General features: G+C 43.7%; 1 protein-coding gene across 5 annotated transcripts in view; it reads left to right on the top strand.

The window, feature by feature from the left end:
- The first annotated feature begins 2,149 nt into the window (after nt 1-2,149).
- NRP1 (neuropilin 1) overlaps nt 2,150-25,071 on the top strand; it is a 151,263-nt gene continuing 128,341 nt past the window's right edge. For 2 of the 5 annotated variants that reach the window (XM_055428093.2, XM_088844151.1), the window contains exons 1-3: nt 2,150-2,359; nt 2,955-3,465; nt 6,810-6,984. In XM_055428093.2, the coding sequence (XP_055284068.1) occupies nt 3,393-3,465; nt 6,810-6,984 (248 nt within the window). In that variant the 5' untranslated portion in view covers nt 2,150-2,359; nt 2,955-3,392. Of the gene's footprint in view, nt 2,360-2,905; nt 3,466-6,809; nt 6,985-25,071 lie in introns of those variants that run through there. The other 3 variants (XM_055428098.2, XM_055428084.2, XM_055428074.2) reach the window with 3 other exon arrangements.

Below are 25,071 nucleotides of genomic sequence, written 5' to 3'. Positions count from 1 at the left end.
TCTATTCTTAAATGATGGACCTCTGTTCCAGTCTGGCTCAGAAGGCAGAAGTGAAGGGCTTTCTTCCTGCAGTAACCCCTTCATGGGAGTTCCTGAAGATTGTCCATCAAGGGCCTCTGCCTTGCGCTCAGGGAGTGTGGTGGTGGATTTTCCCTTCAGACGAATCGGGTCCTACATAGTCTGAGGACTTGTGATGTCCGAAAGAGCGACGTGTGTTCGAGAGACAAAATAGAATCAGCCAAGGAATACTGCCAAATTCTTCCTGTCTACTTACCTCAAGTAAAGGTCGGTCTGTCTCCTTGCAGAGGGAACAGCAGAAATCTAAAACTGACCCTCCTTGACACTTGGTGGACTCCACCAGCAGAGGAAGAGGTTGTTAACAAGGACAATTTGCTCCGTACCTGCCCACTAGCAGCCAATTATCAATCAGTGCGGTAGGGCTCACATTACCCAGAGCTGCATGGGGAAACTCCGGAGTTAGAGAAAAGTCTCAGATGAGCTGCGATCAGAAAAATCAGAGGCAGAACTTAAATATGACATTTCCCCCAGAGTACCTACTGCGTTATCTTAGTTGGTTGGAGAAAGGCTGGCAAAATGCTCAGCTGGAGAGCAAGAAAGGCGTTTTCTGCGTGCCGACCCTTCCCCGGGAAAGGCGGGTGGGAGGAAGGTGGCGAGGTGGCGGGGAGCGGGCAGTGCCTCTTGGAGCGCAGGATCTAGTGGCTTTGTTAGCTTGGTGGGTTCAGACTGGGAAATGCACACTCAGCAGGGAAAAGGGAAGAGAGATTGGCGGCAGTTTTCTAAAAACAACACGGCTCAAGTCTCCGCGAGTGCCCCCTCGCTCACCCCGCGGAGGCACAGACGGGTCAACCCGGTCCCGGGAGCGAGCGGGGCCGCGCAGTTCCCACTGAGAGGGAGGCGGGCAGCCGTGACTCCGGGACGCCCCGGCGCTGCGCCGCGCGGTTCCACTTCTCTGCCAACCTGCCAGTATCGGAGAGGCGCCTCTCCCTCCGAACCTCGGGCTGAGGTCGCCCGAGGTCACCCCAAATCTGACGATCCCGCTCGCCCCGAGCAGCCGGGGATTGCCACTGCCGGGGGTACCACTGGGACTGAGAGGAAAGCGGGGAGGAGGCGTCGCGCGCCCGTGGTGGCCAAGGCGCCCGGGCTTCCCTCCGCGGCGATGGCTCCCCGGGGTCTGTGCGGGCACGCCTGGCGCCCGGTCTCGCCCCGCCCAGGCATTTGACTCTCGGCCTCACAGTGCCACCTTCCCACCCAGAGTCCGGGGTGGGATAGCGGAGAAGTAGGAAACCAGCTTGGGCGAAGAAGCGCTCGGGCCGGGGGGGCGGGGGGGGGGGGGTGGGGACGACTCGTGCGCCCAGGAGGCCGGTCTCCAGCTTGGAGGCGGGGACTCCCCGGGCGCGGGCCCGCAAGCCCGAGGTGCACCTTGGCACCAAGCGCGGGGATCGCCTGTACCCCAGCCGGGGCGCGTCACCGCGCCCAGCCGCCACCCGCTAGAGCGGAGCCCTCGCCCGGGCCCGCGCGCGCTGGGCCGCCTCTCTCGCGTCCCGCCCCTAGTTCTTCCGCCAAAACCTTTGACCAGAGTCTTCCTGCCAACATTCCTAAATCTCTTTTGCCAGCTCTTTGCGCCAGGTAGGAATAAGGCTCTGCATTCGGGTGTGTGCAGAAACGCCGTTCCCAGAGGGCGGCTGACCTTTTCACCTTCCCCACGAACTCCTTCGGAGGGGGCCCTCGGGCATTTACCTCTCTCAAGGGCCTGATCCGCAGCCAAAATCTGTTTGCTCCCTTAAATGTCCTTGCTATTCCTATCTGCAAAGGCTTTCTGCAGCAGTTCCCGGAAAACCCTTCGGGGACCGCACTGGGGGACATCCAGCGCCCACTGAGGACGCGCTGCCGTGGGAGGCGGGAGTGGGCTGGCGTGACAATGGCCTGTAGCCGGAGCGGGCACCCCCGGCCAAGAGCAACACCCCGCCCCCGCCACTGTTCCTGCTCCCCGGTGATGCACAGGAGCCCCGACCGCTGGACCCCTCATTTCCAAACCCCGAGCACCTGGGCTCCGAATCAGGCGTCTGGGCGGGGTCGGGCGACGACTGCCCCCTAGCTGGAAGGCTCACCACCTTCCACCCTCCGGCGTCCCCTCTGGCCGGGAGGAGAGGACACCAGATCTCCGGCAACAATGGAGCCCGCAGCGCGCGGCGGACACCCGGGCTCGCCAGGCGCCCAGTCGCGCGCCCCGATTCGGGGCCGGGAGGCCGGGCGGGGCTGCAGCACAGCCTCGTCCGCGAGAGTCTACTGACTCGGCTCTACGTGGCAGCGACACTGCCGACCCTCGCCCGGCTCCGGGGTGCGTCCCCAACCCCAGCCCCTTTCCTTGGCCCCTTCGGGCCTGACCCGCAACGTCCAGGGGCGCTCTGCTCCTTCTGCCCCAGGTCACGACCCCATGTCACGCCTCAGGCGCCTCCCGGGGGTTTCGGAGTTGGGAGAAGCAGCCGCCACCTCCCGGGCGCGCCGCGGCCGACCCCCCAAAATCCTTGCGGAACTGCCCCGCTCTCCCCCGGGGGCCCGAGCGAGCATGCCGAGGTGGGCTAGCCCGACCCTGGCGCTGCCACCGGCCTCGACGCCCGGTCCCCCCACCAAACACATCCGCCACCCGGCCCTGGGCTCGGAGTCCCGGCGCCTCCCTGCCGGGGAAGATCCCAGCAGGGCCTGCGGGAGAGACGGACAGACGGACGGGGAACGTTCAGGGAGAGAAACTTGTTCCTCCCCGTCTCTTGTCAGGCAGTCGCTGGCGAGCCTGTGCGGGGAGAGGGGCGGGGGGAAGCGAGGGAAGGGCTCCAGAAGGGGAGGGGAGGAGGCGGTGGGGGAGGCGGGGGTGCAGTCGGTGAAACTCCTCCGTCTCCCGCTCATCTTTTCATTGCTTGCTCCTCTTCTTCGCGCAGACACCCCGACCTCCCTTGGGCGCCAGCTCCCCGGCTCCAACGGGTCCAGAATCAAGCCGGATTTTTTTTTTTCTTTCTGGAAATTGGCGTTGGTGTGTGTTTCTCTACGTCCCTCCTCCCCCTCCCACACTCCCCCCACTTTTTTTTTTTTTTGAGACATGGCCCGGGCAGCGGCTCCTGGAAGAGGAACAAGTGTGGGAAAAGAGAGAGGAAACCGGAGCTAAATGACAGGATGCAGGCGACTTGAGACACAAAAAGAGGAGCGTTTCTCTCGGATCAAGGCATTGCCTCGCCGCTTTTCTTTCTCCAAAACGGTCTGAGGATTTTACAGCTCCGGGAGGAGTGGAAGCGCTCCGGATCGTGGAGATCGCCCCGGTGCTCTGTTTTCCCCGCACCTTCGGTTCTCCCGCGTTCGCCCCGGGGACCCGGCGAAGGAGGATGGAGAAGGGGCTGCAGCTCCTGTGCTCCGCGCTAGCCCTGGTCCTCGGCGCGGCCGGCGCGTTTCGCAACGGTAAGTGACAGGCGGAGGCGCGCGGCCGCGAGGGTGACCCCGGTTCCCGGCTGCCCGCGCCCAGCTGCCGGGACCCGCCGGGGAGAGCCGCCTCCCGGGTGAAGGAAACTTTTAGCCAGACGGAGAAATAAAGAAATAAGACCAGTCGTTGTAGGTAGGGCAGGGAGATTTCACGTCCTCTGACTCCCTCCCGAAGTTGGTTGTTTGACCATGGGGTTTCTCCCACCTCTGCTACAAAGCAGAGCGCCCTACCTTCCCAGATCAGCGCACCAATTATCTTAATAATGTTTCCTCCCCAAGGCAATTAGAGGAGACTCCCTTTCAAAAATATGATGGCTGTTGAAAGTTAATGAACACTTTACCGGGAGCACTTCCTGATTCTCCGACAGCTCCCCCGAACTGATTCCTCTGGTGGGTGCCCGCAGGAGATAGCGGTTTGCTAGTGGGTGTTAGTCCCTCCTCCGCTTTTTCAAACCAGCTCTGCTCCGTCTGGAGTATGAATGAAAGTTATATTGTGTCAATAAAGGAATCTGATACACACGCTGTAAGGCACCAGGATATGTGAAAATCCCCTAACCTAGTTGCAGCTTCCACTTAGCTTTTAAAACCACTCAGTGTTAAGTAAATGGAAGACCGTGCTGGGTTAGAAGCAGTATCCTGTAACGTAAATAATGTGTTTTAAAATGGGATCTGGTTGTAGGCATGTTCGACTTACACTGTAAAGTAGGTGGAAGCAAGGGGGCGGGTGACATTATCTTTACAGTAAGTCTTCAGCAATTATTATTAACTAATTATCAAATATTTACTTTAGCCTGGCTTAGATTTCAATCAGAGTAATTAGAACCGAGAGCCCATCCGCTACTTACCGGTGGTATATTGTTTTAATAAGAGACCACAAGTAGAGGGGTTCATACCGAGAGGAATTTAAATCACATCTTTATGATGGGAGTTAATCTCTCTAATATGCTTTTTAGAGGTTTCGTGATTGAAGCAATAGATTTTCCCAGCAGCTACCAAGCAGTGTTCTAAAAGATACGCTTGGAAGCAAAACACACACAATTGTGAATGTAGAGTTCAATTTATTAATGAAACTCAGATGATGGCATCCTTCTGTAGTCTGGCAGGGAATAAAATAATACTCACCTCCAATTGAAAGAGCTCCAGTGGTTAGACTTTAGAAATTACAGTAACCCAACATCTGCTTCCACGGTGGTGGGTGTTCGTAGGGAGGATTTGAAATCCAATGCCAATAGCTTTCAGACTTAAGCTGTGAACTCCATATGTATGTATGTATGTATGTGTGTGTACATACATACGTGAGAGATATACATACTTCCCAATTTTCTTAGCAGAAATCTGGGGAATGCTGAGACCCTGAGCTGCAATCAGTGACTTGACTGGTTAAACCTATGTTGCTATACTTAACAGTGACCAAAGCCAGTTAATGCCTCTAGCTCAGCAGACCTTTCCCAGCCATGTCCACCTCCTCGGAGTACCAGTGTCTGCTAAATTAATTCATTAACCTTATTTAGGACTAATGGTCCAGAATCATTAGAAACTGCTCGTTCTTAATCAAGTGTTAGAGAGATTTAACAGAGCCAGGGAGTCTAGGAGTCCACATTATCTTATTACACTGTCACTTTCTCAGAAGTCACAGATTAAAGAGCTCTGGTGTGGTACCGAGTCCACCTAAATGTCTTCTGAAGTGACTCTGTGGAGTGGCTACAAGCAGTGCTGTTTTATTTCACTCCTTAACAGATGCCAGACACTGCCATGATGTTTGTACAGAGCTGGAGGAGACTTAATGAGATGGGGTTGCTTTCCAAGTTTTCTGCACATTTAAAATAATGCAAGAGCCTCCACAGAATAACATAACAGAGTCCAGTATGATCATTAGCTGAGATTCTGAACTCCAATTACAACACCATTTCTTCTTGGCAAACCTTAAGCTTCTAAAAGCTAAGGCAAAGGAAACCCTATAAGGCTACCCGCCCCCCCACCCAGTCTAAGAAACAGTCAAAAACATCTAGCAACTGAGGAAAACAAAGTAATTTATATTGTCTTCTCTTTTAATTTATGGGAAATGATTTCTGTAATGCATGTAGCTTTATGCATTTTTGATGTGCACTTCATCTTTCATTTCCATTTGACCTGGTTTTCCTGTAATAAAATTCTGTAGATTTATAAATTCATGCTGAGAGCAAAGAATGCCATTCTTTTTCCACAGGGAATCTATTAGATGCAATATTAAAATCTATATATACCATTACTGAAAATTTGTGATTGATAGGCTTATATGTTTCACTGCTTTCATACCTGTTCCTCTAACATAGCTTATGCACCGAATTTTTATTGCTCAAAATTAAGCATCAATAAATGTGGCAGCTTTTCAGGCCGAGACTCTCTAATATGAAATCCATCATCAAAAGTGACAGTGAGGGTCCATGCTGCTGTTGCCCAAAGACTGGTTGCTTTGGCTCTCAGTGAATCATTTCAGGTTTGGGGTATTTTTTTTTTTTTTTGAAAGGAAGGTCAAAACAAGTTAGCTCACCTTTTCTAAAATGTGTGGGTGTAGCTCACCATCTGTGATACCCAGACCTCCATGTGGGGGAGTTTTTTCCAAGATGTAGGTAATTAGAATTAATCTGTGTAGCTATTTATTTTTCTTTCTGCCCAGTTACTTTGATTTGGTCTCCAAAACTGAGCAACTTTCCTCAGAGCAGTAGAGCTGAATTATTTCTGCTTCACCACATCTACTTTGTTTCCTGATGCTCTGGATCTCAAAGACCAGAGATAACTCAGAATCACTTAGATTTACAGGCAGATAAGACAACAACAAAAAGGGTTTGGCTTTAAGCCAGCTGAAGTCCTGGATGACAATCCCCACTGATCAATGATACAGACTAGGCTTATCATCAAACAGCAACACAAGGGGTCGAATAGCATCTTTTAGTCGCCTTCACTTAGAACTTGCTACTTAATGTGATTACACTTCTGGGGGTATAATTAAGTCTAGCAGAAGCTCCCTGGGGACCATGTTAACATCCATTGAGGACTTAATGTTTTTAACGCTGGAAGACCTTTTTCTTGGAAGGGAACTTTGTGGGAGGTGGGGATGGAGCCCTTTCAGCTCTAAGTCCTCCTAAACCAACTTCCTGAGATCAAAGAGCCTTCTTTGGAGGCGTGTTGCTATCAGCGCCACCTGAAGGACCTGCAGGCACCTCTTGGAGCTCCCCTTAAAAACTTATGGAATGTTTAATAACCTGTCATTGATACATAAAACTAGAATACCTAACTGGTTGTACAGGGAACCATCTAGTACTAAAATGTTAATTTTATTGCAGATAAGTGTGGCGATACTATAAAAATTGAAAGCCCCGGGTACCTTACATCTCCTGGTTATCCTCACTCTTATCACCCAAGTGAAAAATGTGAATGGCTGATTCAGGCTCCGGACCCATACCAGAGAATTATGATTAACTTCAACCCTCACTTCGATTTGGAAGACAGAGACTGCAAGTAAGTGGAAATGTTTGAACAGGGCACCACAGCACCATCTAGTGGGCACGGGTGTTATGGGGGGAAGCCAGTGAACCGTCTAAGATGTAAATGGATCCAGGAGGAATTCCGATCTAGGCCAGATCATGTGTCAATGGTATGGAAATTAAATTATGTTAAGTGATTTCTGAGTTCCCTAAACCAGGGAGATTATATTTAAATGTGTAATCTCTCATAGTCTTTTTCTTGTTAGCACTTTTGGTTGGAGAACTTGTGTTAAGAAAAGTGTATTTAGGTTTCTTTTTTTCCTGGAAAGGCGAAGAATTAGAAACCCAACCTCTTGCTTTTTATTAAATATTGTGAGTCTCTAACATGCAATGCATTGACAGATGGTGAGGTTGGGGTTTTTTTTTTTAACAAATCTGGGGCATATTTTGTGATCAAAGAACTGTGTTTATCTTACTGAGTTTGACATCACCAAAGCAAATTGTCGTTTGGGGAAAAAGAAAAAACAAGGCATGTAGATAGGGTAAATCTAATGAAGGACTTTTATAGTAGAGTAATGATCGCAAGTCTGTTATGAAAAAATGCTAAAATATTGTTAATTCACAATAATATAATGTTTGTTCATGTGCTTGCCTTCCTATCTCTTTCAATGGTTTTTAATAATCAATTTACTCCAGGTTTCATTATTATAAAAACATTCTCAGTAGAGAGACAGAATAAATTATAAATCTTCACTTTGTATGAAAGAATTGTGTGTAAATTTTGCTTTCCACAGTTGGAAAGTATGTTTTAACAATGTAGGCAGCAGTCCACTTGGGTCCAAATTTGCTTTTCTCACTGTACATCCAGCAGACCACCTGGCTCTGTCTTGTTCACCTCATCCGATTCTACCATGCTGTGTATTCTCTAGAGACCTGAACCTGAATATCAACCTCTAATGACGTTTAGACATTTTAATCTCACTTCTAAAGTGTTTCTCAAGGACTGATAGGTTTTCCCAAGTTTTAAAATGAGTCTGTTTGATATAACTATATACAGGCTACTATTTCCATTGAATAACATTATTATGCAGGCAGATTCATTATTTAAAATATTTTCTTTACAAACACATAATAACCCTTGTAGAGAAGAACAGAATAGTATGAAAATATTCCCACTTGTCGGAAGTCCTCCAGAACCTGTTGGATTCTAGGGGTAAACTAGTTTTTCATGGCCAGGGAAATGACATCATCTGGTTAATTCAACATCTGGTGCCTGGAGAATTAGCATACATTCATGTGCTGTTGATCAATTTCCAAATAATCAGCAGACAGTACAGTAAAATTATACCGATTTCAATTTAATCTTTGTTCTGTGATTCAGAAGTGCTTCAGGGCATTATATTGACTTTTTAATCTTGTGTGAAAGCTGCCATTAATAAAGTGTTCCTGTAACTTCTTGGAAACGGGAAATTCATTCTCTATTTTTTTAAGCCAATATTCTGTATAGTGGTTTTTACAATGTTCATTGCTGAGACAACCTGAAGATTTATTTTCCATTTCATTTATTTTGTTTTGTGTTATGTTTTTGCATCTTGACAATACTTAAACTGCTAGAGGGGGCTTCCCTGGTGGTTCAGTGTTAAAGAATCCATCTGCCAATACAGGAGACTTGAGTTTGATCCCTGGGTTGGGATGATCCCCTGGAGAAGGAAATGGTAACCTCCTCCAGTATTCTTGGCCTGGGAAATCCCATAGACAGAGTAGCCTGGAGGGCTATAGTCTATGGTGTCGCAAAAGAATAGAAAGCGACTTAGTGAGTAAGCAACAATAAGAAGCTGCTATAGCAGATATTTTTAAGAAACTCTGGTAAAACACACTCAAGTAATAGCATTATTCCTCAAAATCAGGTGCTATTAGATTCCAGGAAACTCATGTTTGCTGATTTCTGATCTGAGAGTTTTGCCCATGTCATGTGTGTTATATAATAAAGAATTCAGAATAGTTCTTCAAAGTTGTGTGCTGGTCAATGTTAGCAACTGGATTTGAGGAGGGGATGGGTCAAGTCTGGATCTGTGGTACTTGCCAATTTCTGTAGTGAAAATTTTCTCTCCACGGCCAATTTCAAACCACCCAGTGTGTCACTATGCACAGACTTGCAAAGAGATATGCACATTTGATTCTCATGAGTTGGTGTGAGCTGGCTCCAACACCCAACTGCACAGGAGTGTAGGAAGGGGAAGCCAGTTGTATGAATTAATGCATGGAAAGTGTTTATAAGCATCTGGCACATGTGTGCATGCTAAGTCGCTTCAGTCATATCTGACTCTGTGTGACCCCACGGACCATAGCCCACCAAGCTCCTCTGTCCATGGGATTCTCCAGGCAAGAACACTGGAGTGGGTTGCCATGCCCTCCTCCAGGGGAATCTTCCCCTCCAAGGAATCTGGCACATAGCAGACCTCATGATGTGAGGTCGAGCATGGTGGGGGCAGGGGGCAGCTTTTTTGTTAGTTTTGTTTTTTAAAGATAATAAGAAAAGGGGATCACTATAACTCAGAGTAAAGGACCATTTTAATGATATCGGCAAGAAACTGGCCAAGAAGACTGTTTCTGTAATTATGATGGCGAGTTTTGTGTTTTAATGCTTCAGAGTAAGGTGGTTCCTTGATTGTAGTGAGGATTTGTTCTCTGTGAAGGAGCCATCTCCTGACCAGTCTTGAAGGCTGATGTATTTAGCCTGCTGTAGTCAGTGGAGATTGTGGTCCTGGAGAATATATCTGTGCCCTGTTTTCAAGTGTTGCTGCCTGACATTTTATCAATAGAAATTCCCAAAATGATATAGGAAGACCAACTTAGGACATTTGCCATCACTATCTTCCCTGACTGGTCCACGTGACTCCTGGTTATCGTTGAAGTTTGCGGTTGAAAATTCAACAAACGTGGCACAATTCTTTTCTCCTTTGGTAAAGATTGTGAGAAGACTCCACAGCTTTAAAATCTATAGGGGATTATAATTCTCTAGAGGAATGGAAAGCACCAGAAACTCCTGTCAGAAGAAATTCATAGACTTCCAAAGTTTACGTGGAATGTGCAAAAATATAGATTTGGGGGTTTTGGTGGATTGTGGGCTTGTTTTATTTATAGTAAATGACAGAGTTTTGGTGGAATGTGGAATTCTTTTTTTTTACAATAAAGCGACTTCCAAAAAAGTATTTGAGATGACACATCATGTTCAGAGAACTGGTAAACTCTTAGTGAGCGTGTCTGTTAAGAGTAAGTTGTTTGTATTATTTGAGATGCTTAACGTCTTTCCCTGTTTCAGCTGTATCTAACAGCAGTCAGGAGGACTTGCTGTACCATGTTCAGGTAAGATAAAATAGGGTAGTGGATATGAAAGTCCTTTGAAAACTGAAACTTTCATTTGAGAAACTCCCCTAGGAAGCAGTTATTATGTTATTAGTATATCTTTAAGAACTTGGTGATTATTAGGACAGTCAAATTTAGGAAGCTAGGCAAACTAAATATACTGATCCAGTAGTGGGATCATCTGCATATAATACACTCTGCATTTCCCTCAAAACTGTCAGTATTTGAATAGTCAACTTTCACAATGGGAAAGCTCGGGAAATCAATTCCTTTACATGTCTGCCTGTGGCAAAAACATCCTGGGGACCCCAGTAGACAGTTGTTTCTTGGAGCGTAGGGGTAAATAAATAATTAAATAGACAAGTTCTGGTAGGAAAAATATTTTTATTTTGCTTTTTTTTTTTGGTTTTCTTTATCATGAAATGAAAATATCCTCTCATAATTTTAACCACGCAGTGAAATGCACACTTTTCTTGTTGAAGAATGCCAAATCTGGCCCCGTACATAATTAACTTGTGCTAACTTTGCAAAAAGGTTTTTTTTTACAGTGGATATCAAGGGGGGATAGTTGTTTTAGGAAAATGAATGTCCAAGTTGTGTTTGGTAGCTTTAAAAATCAACCATCTATGTGTAGGCCACCCCTGAATCAGGTTTCATTGCAAATAAGCATCAAAAATATACTATCACAACTTCCTGAATTCTTTCACTGAACAAGGTGTGGTATAAGTCCATTCATGGAGCCAGAGAGCATCTGTCTTGGGGCTAACCTTGTGCTGGGATTTCTAGCCAAATAGACTGCCTGGTTTTACTGTAATGTTGATACCAGAGGAGGCTAGAGAATGTTCTGAGTGGAGAAGAAGACGTTGAGGGAAAAAGAGGAATCCGATTTCTTTCTTTTGCACCAGCAAACTCCTCCATGCTTGTGAAGTGTCAAAATGGAGCTAAAAGCAGAGAAGAAAGAAAAAGCCACCTGCTGAGTGTTTGTCAGAAAGCGGTGTTCATTGTGCACTGAAAATGGTGTTCAGTATTCACACTGAGCTGGTTGGGGTCTTACTCCACTGGGGTTTCCTTCAGTGGTAAAGCGGACATCTTGACTCTCATAAAACTTTATATCTGCATAATAAACAAGAATGTCATTGATACAGTAGTTAGAATTTATGGTGTTTTTCCGGTTTCCCAGCAATGCAAACTTTCAGCATGATAATTTATAATGGTTTGTGACAAATACTGCTGAGCAAAGAGGTGTGTGGTTACATTCAGATCAGATGTCGTCATCTGGGGAGCAATAAAAATTTCACAGACATTGGGTTAAAAACATTAAGAAAATGAATGTGAAGCTCCAGAAAGAGAGCCTGAAAAAGTGGCGGTGATGGGCGAGAAGTGAGGTCTTCTGAGTGACAAGTTCCTGACTTCACTGCCTGATTTGTCAGGGCTGTTTTGTAGGGTTGCATCAAGACACCAGACTAATTACGCATAGAAGCTTTTCTATCTACAATTTAGATTTGTAGTCTCTCTCTTCTGTCGTCAGTAATTCAGTGTCTTTTTCTTAATTCAACACAAAGGAAGATTTCACTCGAGTAACTTCATATGAAATTTAGACACAATAGAACTTAATTAAATAGTGATAATATTCAAGTTTGGGGATTTGTTGGAATAAACCACACATTGTATCTTTGACACTACTTTTAAAATTTCCTAAGTTGTTATAAACTTTGAAACACCATTTATTTTCATAGAATATAAACTCACTGAAGGAAAATTAATGTGCCCTTCGTTCCTCAAATCTGATTATTCCTGAAAATGTAATTATACAATGGTCACTTTGTTCCATTTTTGGTTTCCCTAAGTAATATTTTTTGCTTGATACTTTGTTTGGCAGAGATTTTTGCATTAATTTTCGTTTTTTAGAATTACTTTAAAGTATTATTTATCCTGATTAGGAAGTTTTTTGCATCTGAGGCATGGGTGTTCCCCCTGGTCCTAGTCTTGGGTTTTTGAGCATCAGTGAGACCAAATCAAACAAAGACCTTATTTTTATGGAAAACAGTGGGTATTTTCTGCCAAAGTACTTCTGTTTTTTTCTATGTGAAATATAAAAGTCTATTAAATTATAATCTCTATCTAGAAAAATATACAAAGTAACATTTGATGCAATTTTACAACAGGGGCACATTCATATAAACCGTATCACAGCAAACATTTCCAGCTTCTTAGTAAGAGGCCACCTTCTGTCCACTTTCAGTCTCTGACCTTTGGCCTCAAGGGAACTGCTGTCCTGACTTGTGTGATTCCATTTTTATACATTTCAAAATCAGACAAAACTCAACAATAGTCTTGAAGTCTGTATGTACCATCCTTTGAAAATAGTCATATTCTTTGGAATGGGGATAGAAAAAAAAATTGTGTATTATTCTAATCGGAAAGTACAACTGAAGCATTTTTCTTAAATATATTTTAATGACAATTGTAGAAATATATTTATTGCTTTACTATTGTTACGTTAAAAGAAACACAAAACTGTTGGTCTGGAGCCTGATTTTTATGCAAGGGAAATTCAGAATGATCTTTCTTTGCTTTATTTTCCCTCATCTTTCCATTGTCGATTTTGGTCTCAAGTAACTTCCCAATATGGGCAATATGAGAGGCACCACCACCAAACTAAGTTCAATTAAAATACTATCGAGCAGGTAAAAATGAACTCGTCCCAGAACAGTGGAGGTCAGTGTTGTTGCTACCACCTGCAGCATCAGGCAGATAATTATCTACTTTCTGCCTTTTGATTTCTTTCTCCATTAGCACTGATTTAATTTGAACAGAACCCCACGTGTTTAATAAAATTAATTTCCTTTATTATTTCTTCCTATGAGCAATCACATTGGATCATAATGAATTTTGAGTATTACGAGGTTGTTGGGGGGGTCATTTCTGTAATTTGAAAGAAGCAACCTTTATGAGAAGCTAAAAGAGAAGATTAGTTGAAATCTTATCAAATTGAATCAACATGTTCATGGCATTTCCAACCAGATCTCACTTTGGGGAGGCGGCACTTCAGAATCGATCCAAGGGAGACATATGCCTTCAACCAGCGTGCGTATTCTCAGCTCCTTCCCTTCCAGAGTAAAACTTGATACTTGCATGCATGCTGACATCCTTCGGCAGATGCACACACACAAACATATGTGTGTGTGTGCTTGCGAGAAAGGCTATAAAATGAACTTAACTAATGGCCATTGTAGGATTCATCAAGGCTGATCATTAAGCCTAAAGAAAAATAAGAGACAAGATTAGTGTTCAGATCAGGTTCCAAATGCGTCTTAATTGGCTGTTTGTAATCAATCCTGATTGTAGGAGTCAGTCAGTTGGCAGAACATAGCACCTCCAAAGAAAATTTTTCCTGCTCTTCCCTGGTTAATTGAACTGTGTCCAGTATCCAGGTCAGTTAGGATGACAAGAGGTCGAGGTAACTCTCAGACTGGCTGTGAAGCACGCCAAACACATTATAATGGCTTATGGTTGAAATCATTTAGTATTTACATAGCTTAGAAAATGAACTGCTTTCATTCAGAATTCTACTCAATTTTGCAGCAGCACAGAGAGAGAGAGAAAAAAAAAAAAAACTGGCTTCTGGCCATTCCATTGCTTCTAAAATAGTTTTTCTCCTCATCAAGCCCAGGTCTGTATTGTACACATCTTGTATCATATTTATGTGCAACATATTTTTTTTCTCCTTTAAATATTTAATCAGTAGAGTATTTACAAAGAAGTCATCATGTTCTTGTTGTTGGGTCTTCTGTGGCTGCCATAAGCTTTCTAAACACCCTAGGTTTCATCTCACTTAATCTTTTTTTTAAGACTTTTTTTTTTTGATGTGTACCATTTTTAAAGTCTTTATTGAATTTGTTATAATATTATTTCTGTTTTAGTTTTTTTGTCTAGGAGGCATGTGGGATCTTAGCTCCCCTACCAGGGGTCAAACCCACACCCTATCCATTGGAAGGTAAAGTCTTAACTATTGGACCACTAGGGAAGTCCCTGTCTCAATCTTTGCATGCTCATTTTGCATATGATAGTACTGGCGCTTAGAGAAGTTAGATTAACTGAGCCCAAATGCTCAGCTGCTGCCCCAAATACCTTTGCATCTTTGTGATCGAAGGGGCTTGGGATATACTTTTAGAATGAGAAAATTCACATGAAAATTACTAGATTATTTTTTACTTAGCTGCCATTTTCTTCCATGAAACACCCAAAAGTTTAAATACAAACCAGTTAATTCTGAAGAAGGACCTAATTTTTAAATTCTTAGTTCAGATTAAGTGAAGCCTTGTGCACAGAAACTTCCAACCAACTGACAATCTTTCCACTGAGTCAAAACTTGTCCTAACTTAGCAATAAAATTTGCAGTGGAGTGGGGAAGGGGAAATATCTAAATTCTGGGTCCTTTGGTTGATGGAATTCGAAAACACAAAACACACATAAATATAACATTTATCTTAAGCCTGGAAACCAGGCAGCACAAAGTTTCCATTTATACAGTTGGTTCAAGAGACATAGGATATACCAGATCCTTACAAGCCCAGAAGAAAGAGGTTCTCTTCCAAACTCCCCTCACTTGCTTCATCTCAGGCGAATAGTGGGAAAGTTTTGCTTTCCCAAAGCTTCCCTATTGTCAGATTTCAATACTTGTGTTGGTCACAGTGATACTGAAAGGGTTAAAGAGCAAATGTTTGCTCAAGGCACTGGGTTCCTCTGAGAAACAGAAGAGTGTTTTTTGAGAAGAAACAGACGCTCCAGAGTATTTTGTTTTTATCTGTTCAGATACTTGTACAAGCAGCCGGCCAGGTTGGAGGTGATGGCTTGTTGCTTCTGTGATAGATTGACATGTCATGGAGAGCTTGACCTGTCCCATCTGAAAGAGGATGCTAAATGTCTCTCCATTCAGGTTCTTATATTTCTTTAGAACAGCCAGAGCAGGCAAAGGCAAGTCAGTGTAGTCACTATTCCAATTCCCCATCTGACTCTCCAGCCACTAGATGCTGTGAACTGGTCAGCTATTGTGTATGCTACCCTTGGTCAGTGAAATGGCATGGTAAAACCTAAGATGTGGTCAAAATCTTAGTCTTGGCCAGACAGCTTTAAAGAGTTAGAAATACTAAATTTAAAGACAAAAGAACATACTCTTGACTCAAAGAAAATGAAGGACGCGGAACCCCAGAAAAATTGGGTGGCACTAGGTTGACTTGGTCTGATTCAGGATTATGTTGTTTTTTAGGTGTAGTGACACCTACAAGGGGTGGCCCATAATTTGATTTTTCAGCAAAGGTTGTTGACACTACGCTAAGGGAAGTGGGGGGTGGGGTTAGCACTGATTAGAATTTTCCTTTTGTTCCCCTCAAGGAAAAAATTCTGCATTTTCTTTACTTTTTATTCCAGTGCCAGTTTCTTTGTCCCTGGCTAGGGTCACTGCTGAGTAACCGTTAGGCTATATTGGGTCAGTCCTGCAAGATACCTCCTCACCTCCCTCTGTAGCTGTGTTAGCATCATACCTTGTGTGTGTTAGTTCATTAACATGAGCTGGGGATTTCTGATTGTCAGGGGACCATGTTAGCAGCTCCCTATGAAAAAGTGTTGTGGTGAAAATTAGAGACATGGGTTATAATTGCCCCTCTGCCATGCATTCCCATCTGTGAGACAGGACACAGGTCCTATGGGCTAGGTTGCAGTCTATTAATGGCTTGGTTATACCACCATTAATACGGTGGTTTTGACAGTGTTAATCACTACGGCTCAGGAAGACAGAACGACATCATTGTCTGTGTGGACCTAGACACAGCTTCAACTAATATTTTTCCTTCTCTTTCTGAAGAAAACAAAATGCTTTCCTTCCTCTACCAAACTCAGTAACACAGCATGGATGAGATAATGTAGGTGGAAATATCTTAGGAATACAAGACAGATATGTTAAATAAAGCCTAGGTATTACTCTAACAGGAAGTGCATCCGCAGGTTTTGTTCCTTAAAATAAGTTCAGACTGTAAACAATAAAGTCTGCATCCTTGGGAGGAGACACTTATAAATATTTCAAGAGCACGGCACATCTCCACAATAGAGATGGTATCTCATGCTCAGTGTGTATTCAGCCAACAAGAATTTCTGAATGTTCTTACAGTGAGTTGGCTGGTTGAATGTGTCATAATTGCAGTCTTCTAAAAATCTACACTACTATGGATAAAATAGATGATAAGGACCTACTGTATAGCACAGCATACTCTTTTCAATACTCTGTACAGATCTATGTTGGAAAAAAAATTTTTTAAAGAGAAGATATACATACATGTATAAATGATCACTTTGCTGTACAGCAGAAACTTAGAACATTTTAAATCAACTGTACTCCAATAAAATTTTTTAAAAAAATTAAAAGTGAAAATAAAAATCTAGGTGGGTTTCTGGGGAATTCAAGGAAGATGCTCATTGTCACAAACTAGATAAAAGCTTTCGTAGCCTCAAAAAAGTCATTATTTGCCCAGGTGTGCTTTGGGAAACTTATAAACATTGGGTTGGGCAAAATGTTCATTTGGGGTTTTCCCATAAGCTGTTACTCAAATGAACTTTTTAGCGACCCCAATATATTCAATCCAATCCAGTGAGAAATCAGCCTTTCCTTTAAGACAAGAGCCAGTGTCATGGTGATTGTTACAACAGGGCTGTCCCTTCTTCCACAAACAAATAGTGCCCATAAGATTGGGTCCAGGAGTAGGAAACTACATGGATTTTTGTATTATAAATTCATACAGAAAAGCAGCAGGGAAAATCATGCTTTAAAATCAATAGTCCCTCTCACCATCCCCACTTTCCCTTGGTTTCTAGCAGCCTCCGTCCTTTGCATCTTGCTGTTTCCTCCCACCATGTCGGATTAGGACAGATTTCTCAAAAGTGAGGCAGTTCTCAGTAGCTTCGAGAAAAAGCCCATCCACAGGAAAGTGCTTAGGATAGCGGTTGAGAAGAGATGACTGTGTTGGTCTCTTCTGCCCACTCCGCCCTCAAGAATGCTTGTATGTGATAAAATGACATCTGCAGCCTCTCTGGGTCCCCCAGCACCATTTTCCTTTGAAATGACCGCAGCTGTGTTTGGCTGGGAGTCCAACAGAAGGGCTTTGCTTCCCTTCTTGTGGGACCATGTAGACCACCTGGGTCCAATAGATTCTGTAGGACTTTCTACTCATGAGTAAAAGAAACACTTCTTGAACTTGTTACCCCTCAAAGCTTTCGCCTCTCTTTGTTATGACTGCCAAGGGCTTTGAACGTGGTGTCTATACCCCAGAACTCCACTTTCTTCTTAAACCCTTTCCAGCCTAATTTCTCTCCCCTCCATTTGACTGAATTTTTTGCTCAAATCTTAGATCCCAATGACTAGTCTCATGCCGCAAACCACTGGCCTTTGCTTGGTTCAGATTTCTTCACCCTTTGCACAACATGACCCAGAACCTCAGAGCTTTCTTCTCTCCTGAGTCTCATGGCCCTGTGCCATCTTGCTTTCGTCTCCACTTCTCTGGCTACTGCCCATCATGACTAGTTTCTCTTTCTCCTCCAACATTTGAATACCGACCTTTGCCAAGGTTTGAACTTGACCCCGAATATCTTCTTTCCAAGTTGCCTTTTTGAGCCACTCAGCTCAGATTATACCAAGATTTCTGTCCAACTTGATTCGGCCTAAAGTATTGTGTGTGTGTGTGTGCTGTGTGCTCATTTGTGTCCGATTCTTTTTGAGACCATGAACTGTAGCCCACCAGACTCCTCTGTCCGTGTAATTTTCCAGGCAAGAATACTGGGGTGGGTTGCCATTTCCTACTCCAGGGGAACTTCCCTATTCAGGGATAGAACCTGCGTCTCCTGCGATTCCTGCCTTGGCAAGTGGGTTCTTTACCACTGTACCACCTGGGAAGCCCCCAAGCATTGCATCTAGACTTTCAACCTGTTTCTGGGTGATGCTGATTGCCTGGATGATAGACTGTTGCCCCAAATGAACCATCAAAGTGGACCCCTTCCCTGAGAAATAACTCATTGCTGCCTTTTCCTAACTTACCCACCCTGGAGACTCTGGAACATCTCCTAGTTTCTAGTTGTCCCTCAAATCAGTTTAAAGCCTCTAAATCACATATCTGCACTATCCACCACATCTATCCTTTCTGGTTAGCTCTCAAATCCTAACACTGGTTAACCCCTGGTGCCAGTGGGTTAGCCTCAGGAGCGGGCTTCCCTTCTTCTCCCCCTCTGTTTAGAAACATCAAGCATTTCCCATTCTCTTCTTGTTTCATATGTGCTTCTCAGCCTTGAGTTGAGAGTTCAATTCAACTAGAAATGAAACCCTGTCACTTTCAACCACCCCTCGGGCCTATCTCCTTTGGTTCCCTGTTATCTTCCACCCAAGTGGCCAGCTTGGAGTTCTTTAGACCCACCCCTGCCTTCCTACCCCAAGCATCTTCATGGGCTGTTTCCTTCCCAGATGGGCAAGGGGTTAATGCCCTACACAGACCTCCATCTCCCCGTCAATATGTGGCTCATCCTCAGGCTCCATCACAGTGAGGCTTCCTTCTGAAAGTCACTTCTGATTAAACATGGTCTCTTTCTCTGTCCTTGACACTCCCAAGAGCTATGTCTATGCATCACTCATGTTCCTTCTAATTTCTATATTTAATCATAATCATTGGTATTCAGCTTCCCTGGTAGCTCAGTCGGTAAAGAATCTGCCTGCAGGGCAGGAGACCTACATTCGATCCCTGGGTTCAATCCCCTGGAGAAGGAAATGGCAAACCACTCCAGTATTTTCGCTTGGAGAATCCCACGGACAGAGGAGCCTGGTGGGCTGCAGTCCATTGCGTCGCAAAGAGTCTGAGCAACTAACACCCCATTGGTATTCTGCTACTATTCACTCAGCTAGTTCGGAAGATGTTCCAGAGGGGAGACTGAGAGTGGTTCCCAGCCCTGGCAGCACTTCACATGGTGCTTTGCCTGTAGCAGCTGCTCAATTAATATTTGCCAAATTGAACTGGCCAATGGACATCCTTCTCTGCGTGTTTACCTAGCACTGAAGAACTGAGTCAGCTGCCCAGGAAAAGCTCTAACTTAATCAGGTATATGCACACTTATACTTTTCCTTGAGACAGTAAACCCTTTATTTTCCTGGGAAGTGGTATCAAACTTACATTTTTCCTCTAAAAACCACTACTTTGAAAAGCCTAGAATTTCTCCACGAGTAGCTTTAGCTACATCTCAAAAAATGTGCAGAGGTATTGCTTGACCGGAAGCTCTTCTTTCTGTTTCACAGCCATCTCCACCATCTGCTTAAGAGTTAGAGGCATCCAACGTCTGAACCTTGCAGGCATAGTCCAGATTGCTAGTATGTTCTGACATCCCCACAACTCTTGGAATGTTGTGTCATAACTCTGTAAACTTTGTCTATTGTATATTCATATCTGGGCTCACATCCAAACCACCTTTACATAAATTTCACACAAATAATTCAGAGCCTTCTTTCGTTCCAGCTGGCAACCCCAATAAATGCACACACTAACTTCACAGCAGGCTTGCTGGGGGAGATGTCGAACTTGAACTTCTCCATGAGGGAGGGCAGCACGGGATGCATCCCGTGCAGAGTGGTGTAGATATGTTTGTCCACGTCACCAGGTAAAAACCAAGCACTGTGCCTTTGAGCAGCCACGTAAAGATGTGATCCTGGAGAGAAGACAGACGGAGGCAGCCCAAGGTGTTTTCTGAAGCAGACAGGGAGGGGTTTTAGCAGCTTCCCTGGCTCTCACCGAAACAGTGCTTCCTAAGCATTTCTTAAAGCTGTGTGTCACCATGAGTGAGTGTCAGAGGGAAGGGACAGAGAAGCAGCAGGTGCGTGAACACCCCTAGGACAGCAAGCACGCCGGCCACCATGGCAAGTTCCACATTCCTTCTGGCTCCTGATGCCCTGAACATCCATGAGTTCTCTGGGGGTGTTTCTGGATGTTTCTGTTACATCTTTGGTCAGGAAGCCATAGCACCCCCTCACTCTCACACCTCCGGTTCCTCTGCATCTGGAGAACAGAATTTCCCGGGGTGGGCGGGGGAATGAAGGTGGGGCCGAGAAAGGAGGGTCAGCTGGTCGTGCCCTCAGCTTGTTCTCTTTTGGTCCGGTCCGTCCTGTGTTATCATGCTCACAGGTCCCTGTGACGACTCGCTCGGGGGACAGCGTGTCCTCTGCACGGGGTACCTCTGGGAACCCACAGTGATCCTGAGTTCTAGAAGTGACAGCCTCCAAGTCCCTGTGGGCTGGTGTGTTTCATCTTTGTGCACCCACAATTCCTCATCTGCGAGGTGGCAAGGGTGGGCCTTGGGCTCTGAGCTCCTATTGTCTCCAATATAATGTTGGCCCAAAAGTTTGTTGGCGTCCCCATAAGCTGTTATAGGAATAATAGGCCCACCTGATATAACAGGACTCAGCTGGTGCAGGGGAATTCTGGTGCGACAAGAGTCAATTCCAGAGGTTTTTTTCTGACTGCTCAGCCTAGCCCCGATCCCTGAGCCTTTCTTTGGCTTTTGACACAAGCCCCCACTGCCCCCCAACATCTTTCTTCTTTCTTAGATCTAAGCTACCCCAGCTCAGCCCAGACCCTCCTTGCCTTTTACAGTACAGCCTCTGCCTACTCTTTTTTTCCCTTCCCAGACACGGATTTTATGTCTATTTTCTACGTCCATATTGTATCTGGCATTTAAAACTCTACTTTGGCAACATTTATTCCAAGGAATCATTCACTTTTTCACCTAGACTTTAATACTACCTGTAAACAGACCTATTTTAGCAAATGAGTTATTTTTTCCTTTTTTTCTTTAAAGTTCTTTTTTTTTTAATGTGGACAATTTTTAATGCCTTTATTGAATTTTGTTACAGCATTGTTTTTGTTTTATGCTTTGGTTTTTTGGCTACGAGGCATGTGGGATCTTAGCTTCCTGACCAGGGATCAAACCCTCACCCCCTATATTAGAAGGCAAAGTCTTAACCACTGGACTACTTCCACAGGGAAGTCCCGCGAATGAGTTATTTAAAAGAACTAGGAATGTGGTCTCAGAAATATTCACGTATTGTTCTGCCATTGCTGAATATAAATAACATTTGCAGGCCGTGGAAATTCTGTGTAGGAATGAGTTGTTTGTTCTTGAAACTAGATGAGCCACAGGCCAAGTTCGAAGTGTAATTTAACTACAATTGATAACCTGAGTGTTAACCTAAGCTCAGGTTTGATCACTAACACAGAAGTAGCTTTTACCTTATCTTTGCATTCAGCATAGCTTGTTAAAATTAGATTGTAAAGAATAGAAATTACATTGGCAAAAGTACAAAGGAATGACAACAGTGATTTTGTTCATGAATCCCACCTCACTCTTTATGTCTCCATGGCAGTGTAAGCTATGCGATGAACTATGAATCTATTTGTAAAACAGTCTTGAATTAAGGTGCTTACTCAGACGCCATTGTAAAAATAATTTTCTGAAACTATGGTCTATCAACAGGAGATAAGATGGCACTTTGTTGTCGCCTGCTGAGGCCCATTATAAATATTTTATTTCAGAAGCAAATCACACTGTAAATACAATGTTCAGATTCATTTATTCCCACAATAGCATTTTTGCAAAAGTGTAATTTCATAATTTGACTTAGCATTGATAGCACATCATTATTTTGAAGCTCTTTGAAACCACTGGTTAATTCACACATCCTTGGGAAATTGTTTATTTGTAGTTTATTTGTACCAGACCCATTTTAGAATGAAATCACCTTAATGTATAAAGACTAAGCAGCTTGCCAAAGGCTGAACAGGGAGAGAGATGTACTTGAAACTTGCTGTCCTTCTGTGTGTCCTCTCCTTAGCATATCTGACCAGACACTTCCCAAGACTTTAAACACAGATGTGCCACCAATAAAGATGAATGTTAACGATTCTATTATGGGCAGGAAATTTGGTTTAAAAAAATAAGCCCAAGTCATTCAACATGCAAATGTAAACAGAACCTAAAATGAATGAACATGTTAATTGTACTTTTCTCCTCTATTTGTTCCTCCTGAGCCAAAGTTTTGTTCAAGCAAATGATCAATGGTGGACTGACGTCTAGAGTTATTTAGCTAATTCCCAGCATTAATTGAAAAATGTCTAGTATTTCTAAACACCATCCTAAAAAAAGAACTTGAACTGTCAACCCCCATTACTTTTGTCATTTTTGTCATTACATCTTTCCTAGGCCTGACCTTGAGATTGTAAACTATTCATGTTTCTTACCAATGTTGTTTGAGGGTTTGGTTTCTGCATTGATTGCACAGGCCCTGAGATTGATGGTGAACATGAGTTCACTGTTAAACATTCATCATGACATAGACCTAGAAAAAAAATACACTTGGTAATAAATTCAGAACTCACAAACTTGAAAGTTGGGATAGATTCAGGCACTTTGTAAAACATTGTTTATTTGGACACCAAAATTCTTCCTCTAATACTTCAACTGTTGTCTGCTGCCTTAGTCATTCATCATTCATTCATTCACAACGTATTTATTGACTACCGAGCATGTGCCAGTCACTGTTTGGGCTTAAAGCATGGTGCCCTGCCTTCATGGTACTTGTGTTCCAGGAAGACAGTGATAAACAAGGAGAGCTGCTATGGCAGGAGTATCCTCTGTGTGCTCTGTGCCCTTCCAGCCTCATTATCTTCCCCTGCAGTTCTAAGGCAAGCCCCCTGGGGACCTGGCTCTGGCTCCAAACAAGATGCATATAGAAGGTGTCTGGCTGAGGCAATTGTTGGCTGAGCGTCAAGTTCATTGCCAGCTGTGATGCTCTCGACTTGAACCCTCTGCTGGGGCTCCAGACTCTCTGTGATTCAGCCCTTGGCTGGGCTACTCTTGTTTCCCAAGTTCACATCATCTCCAGCCCCGAATACTTGACCAGTGATGCCTGTTCTCCATGCCTGGCACTGACCGGCTATTCTAACTTTAGGTGGTGTCTTCAGGAAGCATTGGGCGTGGATGGAGTGAGCCTGTGACCTCCAGAGCTTCCCTAGATGGTTTGGGGTCGCTTCAAAGTATGAAAGCCAGCTCAGAGGGGCTGCGGGGGATATGGACTCTGGGTGATTCTTAGACAGGAATCTCAGTGGGGACTGGACACAGTCAGCTAGGACTTTATGGAGTTGGTTTATAGCCCAAGCAGCCATTTTACTGGCTCTTCAAGTGGGATAAATTCAACAGAAAGGGAAGAAAGAAACCGTAGGAGATCTTTTCTCCCTCATACCCCTAGGCAAGGTATAAAAATAATAATTCTTCGATAAAACATTAGTGACTTAAGTAAATGGGTATCTGCTTCATCTTACCATTCCACCTTCATCTCTTCCCAAGAAAGGTCCTCATCACTCCCTGAATGTAAGTACTGGCAGTGGAAATAGAAAGAAAAACGTATCATCAAGGAGTTGTGGACAGACCTTAACCAGTGATAGAATTTGAAGGGAGTTGAAGACTGGGACATTATGGATTAAAAGTCTCCATCCTCAGGTCTGAAAATACCGTAGTCCCAGTAATGTCAGTGGTCAGAGAAACAAGACAGTAGGTCCCATTTCAGACATTTTGAGCTGCTTTTGAAATAGACACACAGCATTCTATTGGGTTTGAAGTAAGATGGTCAAGTTCAGTTCTGATAAAAATGGGTTTGACCGTTTAGTCTTAAGGGAAGGAGGATGCTAAGAATTAACTTGCCAGACCTGTTATGTCACCATGTGGGGGGTGGCAGGTATGTTTGCTATCACACCATACCTCTGGTTGATTAGTAGTTGCCATTTGGAGTGCATTCCAGAAAAAAGTAGCAGAATGGACTGCAGTGCCTGCTGTGAGCATGAGGAAGCAGTGTACCCAAATGTTACCAATCTGCTATCTTTAATTCATATGCAGAAGCAGCCTCTTTGGCCAATAGGCTAAGCACAGAATGGCAGAGAAGAGCTCTATTTGGAACAAACATTTTTGCTAATTGAATAAAAAGGCATGCATATTTATTTTTCTTGAGCACAGAGTTATCAGAAATAAATTTTAAACTCTAATTGTTACATAAGCCCACTGACAATTTTTGGATTAATTTCTCTCTTTTAAATGAACTCTAATGTATGTGTTCTATAGAATCACTTTTTAAAACTCAAGGTTTGCAGTTTCTCTTTTTAAAAAAAAAAATACCATATTTATAGTTCTAAGTAGAACTGTTCTGTGTGGCTTGGCAAACCCCATATTCTGTTTTGCACAATAGGCCTTTTCTGGAGACATGTACACACACTGAGTTTGCATATGTATGAGGAAGCCATGCTGCATATTTTTCCCTTAAATAAATATTTGAAAAACACAAGAAAATAAGTCACCCATAATCCTAACACTCAAAGACAACACTGTCTATATTTTCATATGTCTTTTTTCAGCCTTTTTTCTTTGCATTTGGAAATACTCATATGTTAAAAAAAAGAAATGATTCTTTATAGACACCTTTATACTATCATTTTCTCTAAAAATTACATCTTAAGCAAAATGTTAGGCCCTTAACTAGTTTTTAAAACATCTTTTATAAATCACATGGTCTTTTCAAAACAATTTTAATTCAAACTGCCTAGGATATTTAGAGTGCTTTCAATTAGAATTATAAGCAAATGTGAATGATGCTGAGATGTACATCTATATGCATGTCTTTATGTATCTT

This window comes from Moschus berezovskii, chromosome 15, assembly GCF_049115385.1.
Source record: "Moschus berezovskii isolate FMDL1 chromosome 15, NW_MosBer_1.0, whole genome shotgun sequence".
NCBI lineage: Eukaryota > Metazoa > Chordata > Mammalia > Artiodactyla > Moschidae > Moschus > Moschus berezovskii.
This window is presented reverse-complemented; position numbering and strand designations above follow the sequence as displayed.